Here is a 19,695-nt window from a genome sequence, read left to right on the forward strand (position 1 = left end):
TATTTCTTCACACAGTAAAGATCGTGAAGTTGATAAAATGACAAATCACAACTATAACAAGTGGCATACTGTGTGTTGAATCATATCCTGCAAGTTTCCAAGCATTCACCTGCCATCTTTCTGATGAAATAGTGGCTCAGTAACAATATACAAATCAATCTGATAATAAAATTCATCCAAATAAATCAAACCCTAACATGCCTGAATTTACAGTAAGATTTGGGTGACAGCATATACTTCTTTCACGAGATGTTTGCATTTCTTTTAGTAATGATATGCTGAACAGGTTCAGCGTTTCATGTAGATGAAATTATGCAATAGATGAGATATGGGTTAGATGGGAACCATTGGGAAACACCTTCACTGACTCAGAACTGTTCCTTATGAGCATCTTCTGTTCACGCCCTAAAAGATTTCTGGCAAAATACCAAGAATGAGGAGAAACAGGCTGACAGATAAAATGTATTTGAAATTGTAGTGTGTCTGTATATATATATATATATATATATATATATATATATATATATATATATATATATACATACATACATACATACATACAGTATATTTATATATGTGTATGTGTGTGTGTGTGTGTGTGTGTGTGTGTGTGTGTGTGTGTGTGTGTGTGTGTGTGTGTGTGTGTGTGTGTTGGCTGGAAGTGTTATGCTGCACTTAAAGACCACTAAAATCATTTCACCCTCATATAGGCTAAACCTTCTCAGAAGCTGAAAGATTTTCAAGAAAACCTAATGTGTGGAAATTAAAGAAAATACAAGGAAAATTACTGCTGTAAGGTGCTGTAAACTCTCTGGCTTTTTTAACTGATTTAAAACTTTTAACTTTTTTAACTGATTTTTCCTGCAAAAAAAACTTGGGGGACTTAAGGTATTCAATCAATTTAACAATGTTAAACAGCGGGCAATATAGTTCCACGCACTGTGTTGACTTGGTGATTTTTTTCAGATGTCTCTGCCATGGAAGCGAATCGGAAGACTTAAATTCTCTAAATACACAACACTGCAAAAAGTAATTACATGTTTGATACAACAGACTCTTTGTTTCATCATATTCTGAGAAGGTTTACATTTTGATGACCTCTAATTTAATTATTCACAGTTTCTTTTGCATTCTTATACAACCAGATTTACACCAATGAGTCAGACATCTTAGTACAACTTCCTTCACAACAAACTTTAATGTCAAAGCATGTTTTAAAAGGCAATTTCCAACAGGATTTCATTCACAGCCGACACAGATTATGTATTTTGATTTGAAGTAGGCTACATAAAAAGGAACCATTTTAGCATAGTGTCTGTTTCTGGCCGTGAAACGGGACGACGCTAACGACAGGTCTAAACAGGCTCAAACGAGATTAATAATAAAAACAAATAAAAAAAATAATCTAAGCAATGGTTGACAAATGTCAACCAGCATCAGCTCTCCATTAAACGCATTGTTGGAATGAAGTGACAAACGCATGTAAAAAGCCTGTTATGATTCAAATTGGTGGTTTTAAGGGCTTGATCTAGCCTATAATATGCTGAAATAACCAGCTCAGCAAAATATATATTTTTAAATATTTGTCTTCATGCACATCTTGTGAACAAGAAATTATGAATTGTAGCTCTATTGCAGGTTCTTATTCTTCTTCTTGCATTATGCATGCTTAATAGAATTTATTTTGTCATCTAACGTTTGTTAAAAATCATATTTTTACCAAATACATTCTAATTTAAACAAGTTCGTATTTGTGCTGTACCATCTGTGATGTTTAAATGTCCGGTAATGGTGCAAAGAGCCAAACTGGAAAAAGGGGTAAAAAAAAAAGATTGTGTATTGTTTAAAAAAAAAAAAATGAAGAGAGCAACAAAAGTGATCTGGCTAGCCCGTGTGTGTGTGTTTAAGTCGTTTATCAGGGTCGGGCACTGGCACTGCCTGCAGCTATGAGTCGCCTGGAGGAAGATTCAGACCATCATCATCAAACTTCATCATAACAGCACAGCTGCGCTCTGATGGAACAGATAGAGCCACATGAAATAGTGTTCTTCTTTAGTGTGAAATTATCACGTCTATTAATTCTCTCTCTCTCTCTCTCTCTCTCTCTCTCTCTCTCTCTCTCTCTCGCTTTCTCTTTGTATCTCACTATCGTGAAAACACGCGATTCCCAAGAAAATGGGCCGACTAATTTTCCCATCGCTGTTTCACCGAAAAAGTTAAGACAGTAAAATACAGCGTCCAACAAGTCAGGAAAAAAATACAGAACTTAAATATTTATAAAGTGTGCCGGTAATAATAATAATCTATTCACTAAAATATATGAAATTATTTTGTCATGTATATTATTATTTAGTTTTTTTGTCATGCAGCCTACATTTTATATATATATATATATATTTTTTTTTTTTTCAGAGCGTACAATGATTTGGTTGTTCACTGTATATTCCGTTTTAACTAGCTGAATATGTTGTTATATCTAAATAGTTTATTCTAGTAAATAATATCTAGGCTATAGCTACTATCATTTTAAGTGTCAAGATCAAGTAGAAATAGCCAATAAATAACGTGCGAATAGTGTCGGCATTTGTTAAATATCACTAAATTTGACTTTTGATAACTTCACAGTGGTCAACGCAACGAGTCATCACTTTGAGACGGATTATAAATTGGGATAAACAACCCTAAATATAACTCCAACCAACAAGGAAATACACAAAACAAACACAGAGACTGCAGGTCCCTTCGTACGCAATGTACATGCTTTTGTTGAAGCGTGAAGCGGTTTGTTAAATGTTCACATCACTGGCGAGGTTCTGAGGTTTGATAAAAAGAGACAGCCCTCAAAAGCAGTTGATTGAAATGGCGTGTGCCTGGCTGACGGGAGCCAGAGCGGGACAAAGCCCTGCGAAAGCACGGCCACTCCAGCAATTATTCCTGCACGCTGAATTTGGATTAGTGCAATGGAAAGAAGCATATGTTTGGCCCGCGGCGACACTCCCCCCGGCTGGCTTCAGAGAATGAGAGGAGAGAGAAGGAGGCAGAAACTAGAATATCAACTATTTGGATGAAAAGGGCGAAACATAACAGTTGTGGACGCCTTATTTTAGGGTGCACACGAATGTGTGAAGAGCTCGGATGTAGGAGGTCAGGACGTGTAGTTGCTTAAGATTTTAATGACCGAAAACTTGAAAAGTAAATCGAATTAACACTGAATCGATGAGTTCCTAAGATACACGGTTAGCAATATCAAATTCATTCAAATTCATTGAACCGTTAGAGCTGTCTTTTTTTTAATCTCCGTTTGTTCTTTTATCGCTCCCTTTATTTCACTTACATAGCTTTTATTTTCTTCACTCTTAAAAGGTTATAATTATAATTATAATTATATAACTAAGTTTATAAATCGAGAAACTATAGGCTACTCTACGCGGATTTGAAGAATATTGGAACATCAATAAATGTTCAGCTCAGTCAACTCAACGTAGCCTATATTTTTAGAGATGTTAATATTATTATTATTATTATCACTTCTGTTATGTAAGTACTGTACACCCTTTGGCAATCATGTAAATGTTAACGAGCGCTGAATGTGTGTGTGTGTGTGTGTGTGTGTGTGAGAGAGAGAGAGAGAGAGAGAGAGAGAGAGAGAGAGATTAATTTTATCCAGACTAAACGCAAAATGTCTAAATTATAGGAGTGTCCACTTATTTGGAATAATTTGTTTATTCAAAGGCACGTAATGTTATCTAATCGATTACCTTATGTCTCAAGTAATCATGGGTGGTTTTATGAAGCTTCTGACCTCTTTTGACATTAAGGGGGTCCACTCCGTTTAGTCGGGAGGGGTCAGTTGAGTGGGTGATGAAGTTACGAGTACAACACAATTAACCATTTTGCACTCCACTGAAAACATCACTGAAATAGAATCGCTTCATTCGATTGGGGGCGTGTGTCATTTGTCCCGAACCTTGCGGTGTTTCCTTCCTAAAACATTCCTAATCTTCAAGGTTTAGATGAGCAGTCCTCCGGCGTGAGACAGTATATAGGCTACATCTTGTAACCGCGTTCAAATAAACATTTAAATCATTAGCGCTTGTTTTGCATTTCATGTTTTGTTTTTGTTTTTTATTAACGAAAGTGAAGAATATTGCTACGGCACATTGAGTTTATTATTCCTAAAAAAAATAAAATAAACTACGATGTAGCCTATTTCAGTTCAATTTACTTCGCTTTATAAGTTTGCTCACAACAACAGGGTATGCCTGGTTAAAAAATGTTATATAATATTTTAATAAGTGCCAGGTTTTGCGATTATGGTTCAAATCATGCTCTTAAGATCATCCTAAATTACTTCGAACGTTATTTTACGGAGGAGCAGAGCACCAAACTGGCCTGTAGATTGCTCAGTATTACGCAAATCTTCGTTACGGGAGCTGTCAAGTCCAAAGGTGCTGAACTAAGCCCAAGAGCATCTCCAGTATCAAGTTTTTTTTTTGTTTGTTTTTCACCCCCAGTACTGCCAAACAAAATGTACTCTGTCGCTGCGCTGAAAATAATCAATAAATATGGAAAATAAATAGGCCTAACCAGGGCTTTCGATAAGTTATAAATAAAGAACTATGTGCATATTTAGTAGCTCAAGGTGAAAGCATGTAATATTGATAATGTTGAACAAGATAGCTTGAAAGATTAAATTTAAAAGATATAAAGAGGCACTTGTGTAAATTATCCGGTTTAACGTCTAAACACACTGCAGTAGATGTCTATTATTATGTCTTATTATGTCTAGCGCAAGACAGAATTACTTAAAGTGTCTACTAATGTGCAAAATGCCATAACTATGCTATACGTGAGTAAAATTGTACCAGCCAACAAGGAAGAGAGAAGGAGGCATGCAACACTCTTTTTATATTATTACTACGCTGCTTGATAGGCTATCATTTATTTAATTGAGGAAAGTTTTGTTTTGTTTTGTTTTTTTATTAGCCTACACCTAAAAGTTAGGCTCTATGGCATCTAAAGTAGAGTGTCGTCGCGGTATTGCTTTTTTATGATTGCCCACAAGTTTTATGATTTAGGATGCACACAGAAAGTTTTAGGTTACTAGTCCGAGGAATTCATTCCTGCTGAGATAAGTTAACGCAAGTTCAAAAATGGTTACAATTACGAAGCAAATCCAAACGCGCTTGCGTAAATGTCTCTCATACCCAAACCCTCCTCTTAAGACACACACTGTGTGCACGCATAACAGCGTGTGTGTGTGTGTGTGTGTGTGTGTGTGTGAGAGAGAGAGAGAGAGAGAGAGAGAGAGAGAGAGAGAGAGAGAGAGAGAGAGAGAGAGAGGAAGAGCGAGAGAGCTAGAGATAGAGATAGAGATAGAGAGAAAGAGATACATTTTCCTTTACATGCCTGTTCCTTTACATGGACTCCTCTCTCTCTATATATAACAAATTATGTGATTGACATTATTATATAGCAATTGGTATAGCTGATGCTGAAGGTTGTGTAGGCTAGTGATATGACCGAAATCAGCAGTGTATATATTTCCGTAAACTCTAAGGCTACTCTGGGTTTTATATGTTTTCATTTTGCTGCATGGTATGATTCTGTTCAATTAGTACAACTAAAAAGAAATGGGTAAAAAAAAACTAAAATATAAATCTCATTTCCACAGATCTGTATTTGGTTTCTACGTTGATGTAGCCTATATATATAAGAGACATAACTCTTGTGCTTGTTTGGTATATACAAATGCTTTCAATAAAAAAAATCAATGCTTTCGTTAAAAAAATCGTCCGGCCTCTAATACGTTTAATCAATGACATTAGCGCTAATGACACATGCACGTGAAGGAATTCCTAATTCCGATGAATACGATTTAACATGATTGTGATTTCCCTTAAAATGACTATTCATGCGTGTTTTTTTTCTGCGCCTGAACAGGAGGAGCAGCCGGGTATCCTTTCTGAGAGATCTATTGTGCCTGAGGTTAGAATCCCACACACAATCTGAGAAGCAGCCAACAAAAACAGTCTTGACAGACAATGCCTCGCTTCACCTGCTGCTGCACTGTGCATTGCAATTATGCCAAGGACATGTACAGTTAGGCTCCGTTCATGTTATTTGAAAACAACTGCATATGAGTCGAACAGACTGTCTGAGCACAGAAAAAAATTAATAAATAAAAAATAAATGTAAACGAATAACCACTACGGTGAAATATTGTGCAGGCAGTTCTTTTCTCGGTGCCATGACAGAAGTCTGCTGTACATGAACAGAACACAGCAAGCAAATCCAGCAAGCTCGAATGGAGATTGATTTCCCTGCTCGTGCTATCAATAAACAATCAAACTCTATTTTGAAACTAAGTTATGCAATGCACAAAATAAGCATACGTGTTCTGGCATGACATCTGCAAGTGTACCTAATGACTAAACTAATTGGAAAAGTAAAATTACGACATGGATGCTGCTTTTCGTTTTAACGCTTAAGGGCCATGCCCTCAATTTCGTTCAAACGAACTGTAAAATGATTTCAACGAACTATAGATCTGCATTTTAATGACATAAATATTTAGCATAGTGACATTGTTTTAGGAGAAGTAAGGTGACGTCTACAAATAAATTCATGAAAATGGCAAATGCACTAACCTTCAACTGGATTCTACATCTGACTGATTTAAAGAGCGCTATTGCTCAAGGGCTAAAACTACACACATTCGCTTCAAACGCGAAAGAGAATTCATTGTTTTCCGTGTCATTTGGCTTGGCAAAAAGCTCCCTGCCATATTTGAATGATCCTGTACTCTGAACTAAGAGTTGAAAGTTAGTATTTTTTTTGTTGTTGTTGTTTTTTTATATATATATACTTGAGGGAAACAATGGGTTCAACTGCTTATTGCACGGAGCAATCGTCAAGGGAGAGTTAAACTCAATTACAGTAACTGTGCTGAATAGAAAAGAGAGCGAGCGAGCGAGAGAGGAATACATCGCAGCAAGCAGTGAATAAAAAAAGGAATGAATAAAAATCGACATGAAGCGTATCAAATATTTATTATTATGTTATTTTTTTGTCTTTTTTTCTGGGCAACAAAGAACTATAATACATTGACAGGCATGGGAGCTATTGCCAGCACAGGTTTATACAATACAGATAAAACCGCCTCCAATTTAGACAGTGGACACGCAAGATATCAGATAGTCCCAAATGTTAAATTTATTATTTAAAAAAATAAAATTAAAAAAGGGAAGGAAGGAAAGAAAGAAAGAAGAAAAATAAGAATTCGTAAGACAATATCCATTTATTGCTCTTGTGGTGCTTTGAGGGAAGAACAAGAGGTGATTGGCACAACACATAAAAAGCTCGTATAAAAACAAGAAGATAGAAACACAAAACTAGCATCGTCGGGGTCTCTGCAATGACCTTTTTCGATCTAAAACTGAATGGCATAAGAATAATATATAGAGAAATTGATGTTTATTTCTTTTAAATTTGTTCACTTGCTTCAGTGTCGCCTCAACATGCTACAAGAGGGCTGAATTGAAATATCCCAGAGAAGAATACCCCAAACTTCTGTTTTCTAAGAACCATAAAACCACATGAAGAACTAAGCGAATATTCAAACCCACTAAAACAGGAGGCACCAGATAAATAAAAAAGAAGTTTGAACAGACGTACCATATTTACAATTCCCATTAAATTACACATAAATAAATATATACATACATGAACACAGATTCCCTCATATAACCGTGAATCGTGTTGAAATTCAAAGTTGAAAAGTCGGTTCTTGAAGTCATGGTGTGGAGCTGTAGATTTTTTTTCTTTCAAGTTTATTCACAATACTGATAAAAAAAATCTTCCTCTTTCAGCTTCTTGTTGTCACATGGCTACAATCGTAAATGGGGATACTGATGGGAAATCGCTGAATTTCAGTCCATTGAACTCATACAAAGGGAGTTCATGAAAAGTCCTGCTGTGGCAGATCTATACTCCTTTCATTGGCACACTGCTTTATTTTGATTTAAATAAATGCTTTGTCCACGAATCCCAAAGTGAACTGTTTTATTCGTTTTTTTTTTTTTTTGTTGTTGTTTTTTTTTTTAAGTTTCAAAATGTCAAGATCGGGAGGTGGTGCGTTCAGTGTTTCATCTTGATCACTAGTGTTTATTATATATGTATTTTGTCATACATCAATTGGGATGTGTTGGCTGGACATCACTTTCTGTGCTTCTCGTCTTTGTCACCCGCCTTCGACCCCGTCTCATTGTGGCTATTAGGATTGTTGTTCAGGTACATTTTGTCCATGGCTTTAATGGCCTCCGTCAAATAGTTCTGCAGCGCCGTGAGGGCCGCGCACATAGCCGGAGTCCCGAATCCATGAGAAATAAGACTGAAGTGGGTCAAACAGCTCTGAATCCCGGGCTCAAGAATGGGCTGTGGACGTGAATTCCCCAAGGGCGAGCGGTCTTGCGAGAGTAGGTCCGTGAACTCTTTGCAGATTTGTCTAGAAGGAGACACAATGCAGGATGCGTGTCAGGATGAAGCTAATTACAGCTGAACGTATGAAGTCAGAAATGTATTGAGACTGCGTGCTCCTTGTGTGTCCCTTAATCAGTGGAACGAGGGTTCCTTTTGAAAGCAGCTCATTGAGCAGTGTCCATCAGAGTGATGGACAACTCAAGCTCAGTTTGAAAAGAGAGTCGCATATACGTCAGTAATACGTCAAATGGAAACGTAAGAATTGGATTAGCCTACACCTAAAAGTTGGGCTTTATGGCATCTAAAGTTGAGTGTCGTCGCGCTGTTGCTTTTTTTATTAATATATTTTCATATGGAGCTTGCGCATGTTTATACTTTGTCTCTTGATTATTTGTTTGTTATATAGGTAGCCTATATATATATATATATAACTTATTTATTTTGCAGTAAATCTAAAAAAAGAAATTAGCCTACGGGAAAATACTATTTTGTTACAGGTTACGAGTAATGCAAAAATTGTATTTTAGGAAACCATTTGGTTCCAAAATGCAGGCATATTTATTAAAAGCTAGCCTAGATAGGCAATTGGCACCTGTGTATCTAACGGAAAGCAAATTTCAATATGGTGTTAAATACAATACGACAATTAAGCAAAAAAAAAAAAAAAAAACGGTGTCATAAACAGTGAAATGCGCGTAGATATCTAAACAGAATAGCACTCACTTCGATGCCAATAACATGTTTTTTCTTTGGACTTGTTCGTTTGGGTCGGAATGTTGTCGGTTCACATATTCTGCTACCGCCTTGGCTGGAAACTCAGTCTCGCATACATAACCAAAATCTCTGGCCAGATGCACCGCTTCACCTAGAAGACAATAAAAGTCAGTATGCGTAACATGTTACTGCAATAATGTAGACTAGTTAACATATTTCATAATTGTCATCTAATTAACGTCCTCGGACATTGAGCAGGACATCGTTCTTTATCAATTCTGACATTGTTAATGCACATTTATTTTCTATTAGCTAACAGATAATTGAATTCTGTCAAATGTGTGCGTCAAAATGTGCCCTCCTTGTGAGATTAACAGAACATAAGATTCTGAACATAAGATTGACACCGTATCATTTTTCATGATCCTATTTCAAATATTAGAATGCTGTTCTATATAAAACAGCTAAAACCTCCCATACTCCGACTAGGTCTGTGTGTTTGGTTATTTTGTCCCCCTTTGGTTTTAATTTCCTGAAACAGTTGGATTTTTACTGCGAGCCTTCCTGTCATAAGCCTAGAATCCGGAAGAACGCATGCGCCAATTAGCATCAAAGCTCAACTCTACTAAACTGCTTTCCATAAAATGGAGCAGATCATAAACAATAACAGCACATCAGAAAGCCAGTGTCCTCCGACTAAATCAGCGTCTGCTTGCGTGTCCACCACCCCCACCCCCTCGCCCTTATCTCGCAGGAATCATATATTTCTTCAGGCTCATTACCATACAAGACTAAATTTCAATGAAGCACGATGAATATTACATTCAGTCTTCAGCGGCAATGATTAACAGGAACCAATGAACCGTCTCCAGCTTTCACCTTTAAAACTCATGGCACACCAAATACCACTGCACGGAATAATCACCTCCAACTATGCAAGCAAAATGGATTTATTCAACAGCAATGGCATCTTTGCAGTGCAACATAATTAACTCATTTATATTTTATAATAGGCTTTCAACCTACAGGTCAACTCAAGCAGACAAGGATAAAATCCACACATAATTAAAAATAAATAAATAATAATAATAATAACAATAAATAATAATAATGAATGTCATAGTGATTTCGGCTGTGGTGAAATATATACAGCAACTGCATAAAAGTGTCATAAAACAGCATTGCAAATATGACACAAAGTAGGACCTACAAAGACATCCGAATTCACACCATGCTCAAATTTAAAGACAATTGGTGCTGCTAGAGGTATAAAGGAGAGAGGGAGGGAGAGAGAGAGAGAGAGAGAGCGAGAGAGAGAGAGAGAGAGAGAGAGAGAGAGAGTGATTCCTGTAATTCCACAAAATTGTTTTCCAAATTGTATCTCCGGAATCCGTTCTCTCTTTTTTATCCCTCAGCTTTGTTGCTTGCAAAACATACTTTCTCCTTTTCACGGATGAATGCAAATGCTGATTTAGAATGGCTCTCATGTAGCAGCAATAAACACCTGCTTTATTAAAATATATTTGTCAGGAAACTTACCTTCCACCAGTGACGTCAAGAGAGTAACATTGGCAGCTTTGCGTCTCCCTGCTGGTAGATTTAATCCGATTTTATCTAGCTTTTCTCTTAAAGATCTTCCGCCATTCTTAGATTTGGCCCTTTGAAGTAAATGACAAAAATGTTATTAAATATCATTATAGTGTTGTAATTATGTTATAATTATTTATTGTACTGCCAATCATTATAGCCTATATGCTATACATTATACATGCTATATATTTACATATAATTGATATTAAAATTTATAATATTTATAATAGCCCGGAGCACGCATAACCTTGAATAATTTTTTTAAAAAGTCAGTCGTGTGTCCCCCAAGAGACCTGTTTAGGATACATAACATCTCTGCAAGTTACTTTTTAAGCTAAAAGAAAGACATGTTGCTTTCGAGGATACCATGGAATGTTCCAAAAGTAAAAATCTAAATAAACAAGTAAATAAAACATTTATTTTATTTCCCACTGTCATCACGTGAGATATAATTGAGTGTCTATTAACTTGCGTTGCATAAAGATATTGAAGCATGTGCTCATTGCGACTGGGTAGGCCACTACAAGTATATAAAAAATTAATTCAGGTTCAGAATTTTGCCTGTGTTGGGGTATGATTTTTAATAGGCTGTCATTTTGGAGGGTTGGGGCGACGGAAAGCGCTTGACAATAAATAATTACTGAAGTATGCAATAGATGTCCAGCTCACCTCCTCAAGACCCCACCGAGCAGGGAAGCGTTCAGGCACTCAGGCGGAGAAAGACGTCTCTGCACCTCCGCTACTGTGACTTTGTACTTTGACGTTGAGCTAAGAAGAGACAGACGACCCGGAACCGAACAGAACACTTCGTTTGGGTTAACCACACCTCCAAAAAGCCCGTCTTTATTTATCTGTATAGCAGAGATGTTGCTGTTGTTCTTGGATATGGAAACAGGACCTTGAAAGAAAAGAACATTATTAGGCCCCCCATTTCAGTCTACAGCACCAACAAAATGGAAAAAGATGAATTGCGATGCAGCAAGCAGCTTTTGAGTAAGATTAGAGATATGCGTTTATATGCACATCCTCTCGCACGCGGAATCAAAGGCAATATGGTCTTATCAGAGAGGAAGGAAAATAGATACCACAGCAATTGCTTTTCATTCAGCTCATGAATGTAACTGCTGCAATATGCCCCAAGTAATGAAGTGGCCCAGCCATCAAAATATTTCATATTATCGCAATGGTGACTTCACACCAAGCTTGGAGAAAATGACAGTTCAACAAGCATGGCATTGCCTCAAATTTTCCACTAACTGCTCAGTGTAGCTGTTATTTGATGGACATCATAAAACAGAAACTGATAAACGAAAAAATATCGGGAAAAAGTGGCATAATCCACGTACATGTTTATAAACGTATTTTAATTAATAATAACACTAATATTAATAGTAATTATTATACATTTTAATCCAATACTTCCTACAAATAAAACTGTGTATTATTTCTCATAATAGTTTTAATCTCTAAAACCTTGCCACACAAGCACATTGAATGACATTCACAAATCCGAAATACACACACTCACACACGAGCGCTTACAAATAAGTGTTCAGGCCTAAATCCTGCTGCAACGCCCGTTGTTTCTTTATGTGCTAACCGGAAACAAAAGCACAAGCACTACTGGATAGATCACTAGTGACATTAATAGCTCAGGGGAGACTAATAGAGACAAGAGGAGTTAAACGAACTCGTGAGATCGCAATTATTACGTGCATGTGCAATGTGTATTTTTGTGGATTTATACATGGTGCATCAAATTTAATATGTCAAAGCTTTTACATTGTTAAAACGAAGAAAATTAAATCTATCCACAGCGCACGTAAAAATGAGAAAACAATTCGATCTCAACACACTCCTTCTCCTGCAGCCCTCTTTGACCATCTGCGATCCGAACGAAACAAAGAGGCACGTAATTGCAAAATAATGACTTAAACTGAAATTTACACAGAAGGCATGTTTAATTTACTACATATGTGTTTCGTAGTAAACTGTGTCACGCGCGTTTCTCATGTCATCTTTGAATGACACATTCAGTAAATTTCATTAAAGAATACTATTTTAAATTTAGTCACAGACTAAGTCAAACACCAACATATTAACTCACACATATTAGCTACACGAATAGTGCCCGCTATGGAACACTTGGTTAAAATGGTTTGTGCCTTTTCGTCAAGCTATCTCAAGGCCTACAAATGAACCCGATCTGTCTCAAAGCAAGCACGGGTAGACTTTACGAGCGGAGAGCTGCTAGTGGAAGCACGCACGGTATTTCAGAGGAAATTGCTTACCTTTCTTGATTACAGTTTGGTCTGGGATGTGAATTCCTTGATCTTCAACATGCTGCAAAGACCAAAAACCATATGAATAATGATCGAAAGTTCAAAAACATCGTACATTTTGCAAACGAAATAAAATGCAATCCAAAGAGAAAATTAACAAACGCGTTACATAGTAGCCAAGTATTTATGACTACGCACACTATAAACAACATCTTTATAGAAGTACATATTTTTGACCCATATCAATTACGTCTATGCTGTTTAAAGTAGACATTTAATTAAAATAATAAACTCTTGAATTATATTGTTTTATATCATAAAATATAATAATAGTAAATATATTTATTTACCCAGAGAATAAACGTGGTAAACCTATAAAGCATGCAGTTATGGTGGAACAGAGAATTTTGTCCAGACTCAATTCGTCAGATCTCTTCAGCAGGCACATTGCAATCAAATTACTGATGAAAAGGGGGGCAGCCAAGAATCACGTCCAAAAATGGCAGACAATATTAATCAAAAAGCCCAGTACACCACTCACTTTGTGTTACTGGGATGAACAACAGCGAGAGAAAAGAAAAAAATCCAATAATTAATTCATGGGGAAAAGGGATATTACTTTCTTTTTCTTTTCTTTTTTTTTTTTTTTTTTAATTTCTCGCGCTACCATTTAAAATAGAACTTTACATAAAATTACTTATTTTTCTAAATGGTTTTCCTCATAAAACATGCAACGTTTACCATAGGCCATCAAGGCAAAAATGTCGAACATAATTGACCACCACCAGCAAATATACATTTAAATAGTATATTTATATTCAAACAACAATTTAAAATCTGCCACTTTTTTCTTTCTTTTTTTACCAACTTCACCGATTTATTCTGACAAAAACCGTTCTGTTGTGCATTACCGTAATATATTCGATAAAACAGCTTAAATAAGAACAATTTAAATATGTGACCCGATATTTGACTGTCCGAGATTCTACAGAGAATAGCACCAGCAGCAAATTCAAATTATGGAGTTGGATTATGGAGGTGACATGTTATAAGATTTAAGCTTTTCTCCTTACCTGAACATCTTCTAAAGAATGATGTATTCCATGGATAGGAATTGAATCCGTGAGTCCAGTCTCAATGCCGTGACCCGAGGGAAGTAGTACTTCTCTGCGGTACTCTCTGCACAGCTGATGCGGTAACCCGCGGTGCTGGTGCAGCAGGCTGCTCTCCTGACTCTGCCGCTGGCCGGGCCAGCCCGGGTGCTGTGGCTGAGGCTGGGCGTGCAGAGAGTTGATGGAGTACGGGTCATTAACGTGAGAGTAAGGGTCCTGAGACTGCGGGTAGATGGGTTGGTAGGGTGGCGGAAAGTATGGCGGCTGGAAGTCTGAGTTGGGCGTGTGAGAGAGCGGAGGAGCGCTGGCGTACGGAGACTGGCCCACGCTGCCCAGTTGGGGTAACCGGGCTGTGCCATTGCTGGTCCCGTCGTGGCGATCCTTAGGAGAGAAATATATAGTGCTGTTTTAGTGCTGGTAAAAAAATAAAAATAAAAACAACAATATATATATATATATATATATATATATATATATATACATTTTTAAGATAGAAAACAAACCAACAAAAAAACAGGAGTGATTTGTTATGTACTTAGTAATTTATTTAATCAGAAAACCGAACATGCCTTTAATCTGGTCAAGAACAAAGATATCAAAACAAAAACACTACATTATAATTAAAATAATATCCATATTGACTAATATGTTATTCTACATTAAAATGTGCATCGATGGTTTGTTGTTCATTCAGCAATTAAAGATTCTACTGAGAGGCAAATAAAAATAATCAGAGCTCACATCAAGTATTTGTAATAGCATTTTATGCTACCAATTACCGCTTGCATGATGGAACAGACAACACAACAGGATAAAGATAATAATACATAAATAAAAAAACAAACGGAGAGTAAATGCTGAGCGCAGTCTTCAGATTTTTACTCCCGACAGTCACTCACCATCGCGGAAAAACTGTGCACTAACATCAGCGAAGATTTCCGAGGACTTCAAAAGACAAGAATTTCAGAGGAACAAAACGAAAATGAACGTGCAAATTAAATCAAGCCAATGATAATTATAGGGCAAGGTGGCGGTGGCCAGCGTTCAAATAAAGCAATAATCCATCAGAATCTGGGTAAATTCCCACTGTTCTTCATCTGCTGTTTAGATGCAATGCTTTTCTCTAAAGTTTCTTAGATCCCCTTGGCGTCTCCCGGCTCTGTCAGTGAACTGTTCCCTCGCTCGAGCTCATGTTAGCACAGACCTGCCGCTTCCTCTGCACTCCTAATGGTAGATATTCATGACTATTAATATTACACGAATACTTAATAAGAGAAGAATGGTCGGAAATCGAGCGTGAAGCGAGGAAGCAACTCAAGGCAGACTGCACTAAATGACGTCCATTGAATGGGGAATCAGTATATCTAATCAGAGATGAGGAGAGAGAGTGAGTGGGAGAGAGAGGGAGAGAGAGACAAAAGAGGGACATTCTCCTGCGTCTGACGAATCAGAGAGGGGGGAAACATTTTAAAAGGTTCGAGGGCCAGCAAAAGTGAAAGAAAGACAGAACGAGGGGGGAAGAACACAAGGAAGGAAACAATGTGCACCTCTGATTCTGGTGAAAATCCAGCAAACGCTGAGGGCATCTGGGCTGGCACATTTTTACTGTTCACTGGATGCTCGTCTACCTCATTGTTTTTCACACTAGTCTTCGTCTGTTCGTGCTCCATGGCCCACTAAAATCCCTCACCGCGAATTTAACCACGGCCAAGACACATCAACACACGCCGATGCAGTTTAACTCACCGCCAGAGCAAATATTCAACAAACTTTACGCGTGAATACTCCTACAAGCTTCCATCTAAGCTTTCATGTCATACGCGATTATTATGAAACAGAAAGTAATTACTTATTACAATTAATGTGAGTATGTGAGTCGAGAGAAAGAAACTCATAAGGACACGCGGAGCGCAGAGATTCTTTCCTGATCTTGGCGTGTGGGATTCTCCAGAAAGGAGCGAAAACACGTTTTACGGGCTTCACCACTCCGACAACTATACTCCCATATATTAGCCTACTGCATTCACCAAGCAAATCATGCCAAATAGGCTATACTAGAGGGGGAGACAAGCAAAAACTAAAAGAAAAAAAGACAAATACATTTATTTTAAAACGAAATTATCCACTGCAATTTATGCGTTTGATTGTTTACCAAAACTTGCGTTTGGTAAGTTTGTTTATTGCCTATTTTTCATACACATTTCGATACTGATGATTTTTTTGTACTACAGAACTTCTACAGGCATTTAATGTGTGATACGTGTATGTATTAGGCGTATTACTATTATTATTATTATTATGTTGGAAAATTACATGTGTTCTGGATCATGCTGTATTGCAGTATGTTATTAATCACTTGTTCTTGTGTTGAATTAAATTGTACACACAGAAATAAAAAAAATAAAATAAAAGCTTACTGATTTAAAAGTTAAACGGTTCAGAATTATGGTAAATATCATGCAATATTTGGTATTAAAAGCCTGGTTAAGCCGCTTACCTCGCAGTCTTCATATTTAATATTATCAGTTAATTTCCAAAGCATTTTCATTGGTTGTGGATAGAGTGAAGTGCGCCTTCGCTTGAGTTTGACACAGTGCACAAGGCTCGAGCTGCGCGCTCAGATCTCCCTCTAATGGTGGAAGAGAGAGACTTGAGCGCTACTGTAATAACCCTCATTAGCATATCAAGAGACCAAAGCCAATGAATATACACAGGTAGAAACTGCAACGAGAATTCCAGTAAGAATACCTTTACTGAGTTTCATTTGTATTTCAAAAGGGAACTGTAAATACAGGGTTTAATATCAGTGGTGAAGGATGACTTCACCTTTTCTTTTGAATTAATAATCCAAGTGGATTAATTCAGAGCAGAGTTAATAGGCCAAGTATAACCCGAACCATTAGAAAGATCTTTTTCTCTCTCTCTCTTTTTTAATCAAAGGCCATACATTCTTTAAGAAGTTCTAAGTTTTCGAATCTACAACCCAAGAGCAACCTGTAAAATTGAGCAACCTATATATTGAACAATGCTAAACTTCTGCAGCATGCACGTGTTTTAGTGGGCAAAACCACACTGATTCCAGTCTGACAATTGTAAACTGTTGTTTTAGTCCTATAGTGAGCCTGGGCCTGTAAAACACTCTCAATAGTGTTATGCAAGAAAATACGATTATTCAGTAGATATACATCTATTTAGAGCGTGTAACGGCGCAATTTGATAAATGTAAATAATTAACACAACAACATGGCTTGTTAAATGTGAATGAGGTCAGGAGACAGGTCGCCGAGTCTAAGGCGTTGTCTCTCCCTTATCGCCATTAACATTTTTGGTGGGGTGAGTGCAGTTGTCATTAATGAGAGGCCGAAAGAAACTAAGACACAATGACGATTAAGCGAGGGAAAGAAAATGCGCAATAGAAATAGATGGGTGTGCTGCTTTGTTGTTCGCTGCTTATTGATAGGGGGTCTGCATCATTGAAACCAATCGCACAAAAGAAAAGCAAAACTAGTCTTCATTCTTAGCACTATTTGGTCATCTTCAGTGTGGGAAATTTGTCCATTCACAATATTCGTATCTAAATGGACATAGTCTGTCAGTTATTTATGGTGTTTTATTCACAAAATAAATGACTGATTCACGTTTATTTTCTGGCATTCTTGTTTTGTTTGGTTTTCTTTTATTTTCTTTTTTACAGTGCATAATGGGCCACATCAACTTGATGATCGTGTTTTACACACACACACACAAAATAAAAAATAAAATAAAATACACTAACTTATTATTGCAGGAAAAAAAATAGTTTATAGAGAAATTAATAAATAAATAAAATCTTTCCCGTTCATGTTACTATAAGAAAATGCTATATGTAGGCCTGCACAAAATGACCAAATTGCAATAATATCGGAAAGTGAGTCAAATTAAAACATTTAAAATAGCGTGCAAAATGAAATAAACAGCCTGCGTATCCAATATCTAACAACACATTTGGACTCTCTCACCAGCCACCCTGAGAGTGCTTTATTTTAGAGAAATCTGATCAAGAGATTATTTTTTCACTTCTGTCTTGCCTTTGCCTTCACTCTGTCTTTGACCGTCTCAAACACAAACCTACCTGCGTGAACTACACAGCTTTTGTGAGTAGCATTTTATTTGCATTTGTTAAAGACTAATACTGTCTGGAAAACCTTTCTGAAAAGCTACCGTGTAGAAGACTTAATTCTCACTTATATACTTTTGTACACGTAAAACGTGTACCTTCATCAACCTCATAAAGCCTACCTTATAAGGAAGAGAACGTACCTGCCAGTCTCCCATTTTGCCCATTAATGACATTCTTGTGTCTTCTTTCTGAATGTGGTACATCACGCAGTGTTATCTCATTGGGTCTTGTGTCCTTAAGCAAAATTCCACTTTACCTGCACAAAATCTACTCACCTGGCAATAAAAACAGAGGACCACCTCACGGCGCATGCGCTCTGCTACGGGCACGTGTGAGGCAACAACACCTAGAAAAGGTAAACGCAGTGTTGAGATTCCTTCTGCACATTAGCGCGAAGAGAAAGTAGCGAGAGTGTTTTCCAACCTGCTGTTTTAAGTGTCAAAATGTTCAAACTAAATCTTATGCAGTCAGCATGCATAAAAATTATCAGTGTGTTTTCAGATTAGGCTATGTATTGTTACATATTTAAAATACATATATATTTACATACACACATCGTGTGTTTTCAGATGACTTATACTGTATTTATATTCGTTGCCCCTAAAATAATTCCTTAAAAAATTTCTAAAATATATATTTTTACCAATTTAAGATAGCACTGGTAATTTTTCACACCATTGTTAACATAATAATAATAATAATAATAATAATGGAACTAATGAAAAAAAAGGGGGGTGTAAGCTTATGTATATACAAAATGTAGGCTAATAAAACAAATATCACTCATACAGCAAATAACACATAACCTTTAGAGAGGGACAACACGTAGGCAGTGTTGTTTTTTTTTACTATAGACCTATATCAGAAGAACATCTGTTTATAGAAGGAATTTCAAAATGAAAATCAAATGTAAGTGTATTTAAATTAGTCAGCAATTTCAAAAGCGACAAATTTCAAAAGGCGAAAGATCTTTAAGCACAAATGAATGAAGTGAAGAAATGCATGCACTCGTCTTATACTGAAGCGTGTGGTCAGAGATGTCATTGGGATCAAGAAAATACATGCATGTTTATATTTTAATACGTATAATGAATTAGCCTATAGCCTACAAACTGACATTTTATTATGAAAAATAGAACATGGAAATTTATGTTGATGTTGTTGTTGTTGACTGATGTATATATATATATATATATATATATATATATATTTTTTTTTTTTTTTTTTTTTCTTCCTTGAAGAACTAAATGTCTCCAAAACAATCCGTCAACAGCTCCGAGATATGCTCATTCAAGACATCGGTTAGTTCTAGATCAATATTGACAAGACTACTAAAAATTTCATTAAAAATAATTTG

General features: G+C 36.6%; 1 protein-coding gene across 3 annotated transcripts; it reads right to left on the reverse strand.

Moving 5' to 3' along the window:
• Positions 1–7,034: 7,034 nt before the first annotated feature.
• Positions 7,035–18,621, reverse strand: LOC306863140 (transcription factor AP-2-alpha-like). 3 transcript variants are annotated; one of them, XM_079406343.1, is made up of 7 exons: positions 18,479–18,621; positions 14,141–14,560; positions 13,077–13,128; positions 11,455–11,683; positions 10,735–10,853; positions 9,205–9,346; positions 7,035–8,506 (listed from the first exon to the last, which is right to left on the reverse strand). In XM_079406343.1, the coding sequence occupies exons 1-7, from the start codon at positions 18,539–18,541 to the stop codon at positions 8,218–8,220; spliced, it is 1,314 nt and encodes a 437-aa protein (XP_079262469.1). In that variant the 5' UTR covers positions 18,542–18,621; the 3' UTR covers positions 7,035–8,217. The 3 variants fall into 3 exon arrangements, with proteins under 3 accessions (XP_079262469.1, XP_079262470.1, XP_079262471.1); XM_079406344.1 differs by lacking the exon at positions 18,479–18,621 and adding an exon at positions 16,677–16,810; XM_079406345.1 differs by lacking the exon at positions 18,479–18,621 and adding an exon at positions 15,079–15,528.
• Between the last annotated feature and the right edge of the window lie 1,074 nt (positions 18,622–19,695).

This window comes from Barbus barbus (genome assembly GCF_936440315.1).
Source record: "Barbus barbus genome assembly, chromosome: 44".
NCBI lineage: Eukaryota > Metazoa > Chordata > Actinopteri > Cypriniformes > Cyprinidae > Barbus > Barbus barbus.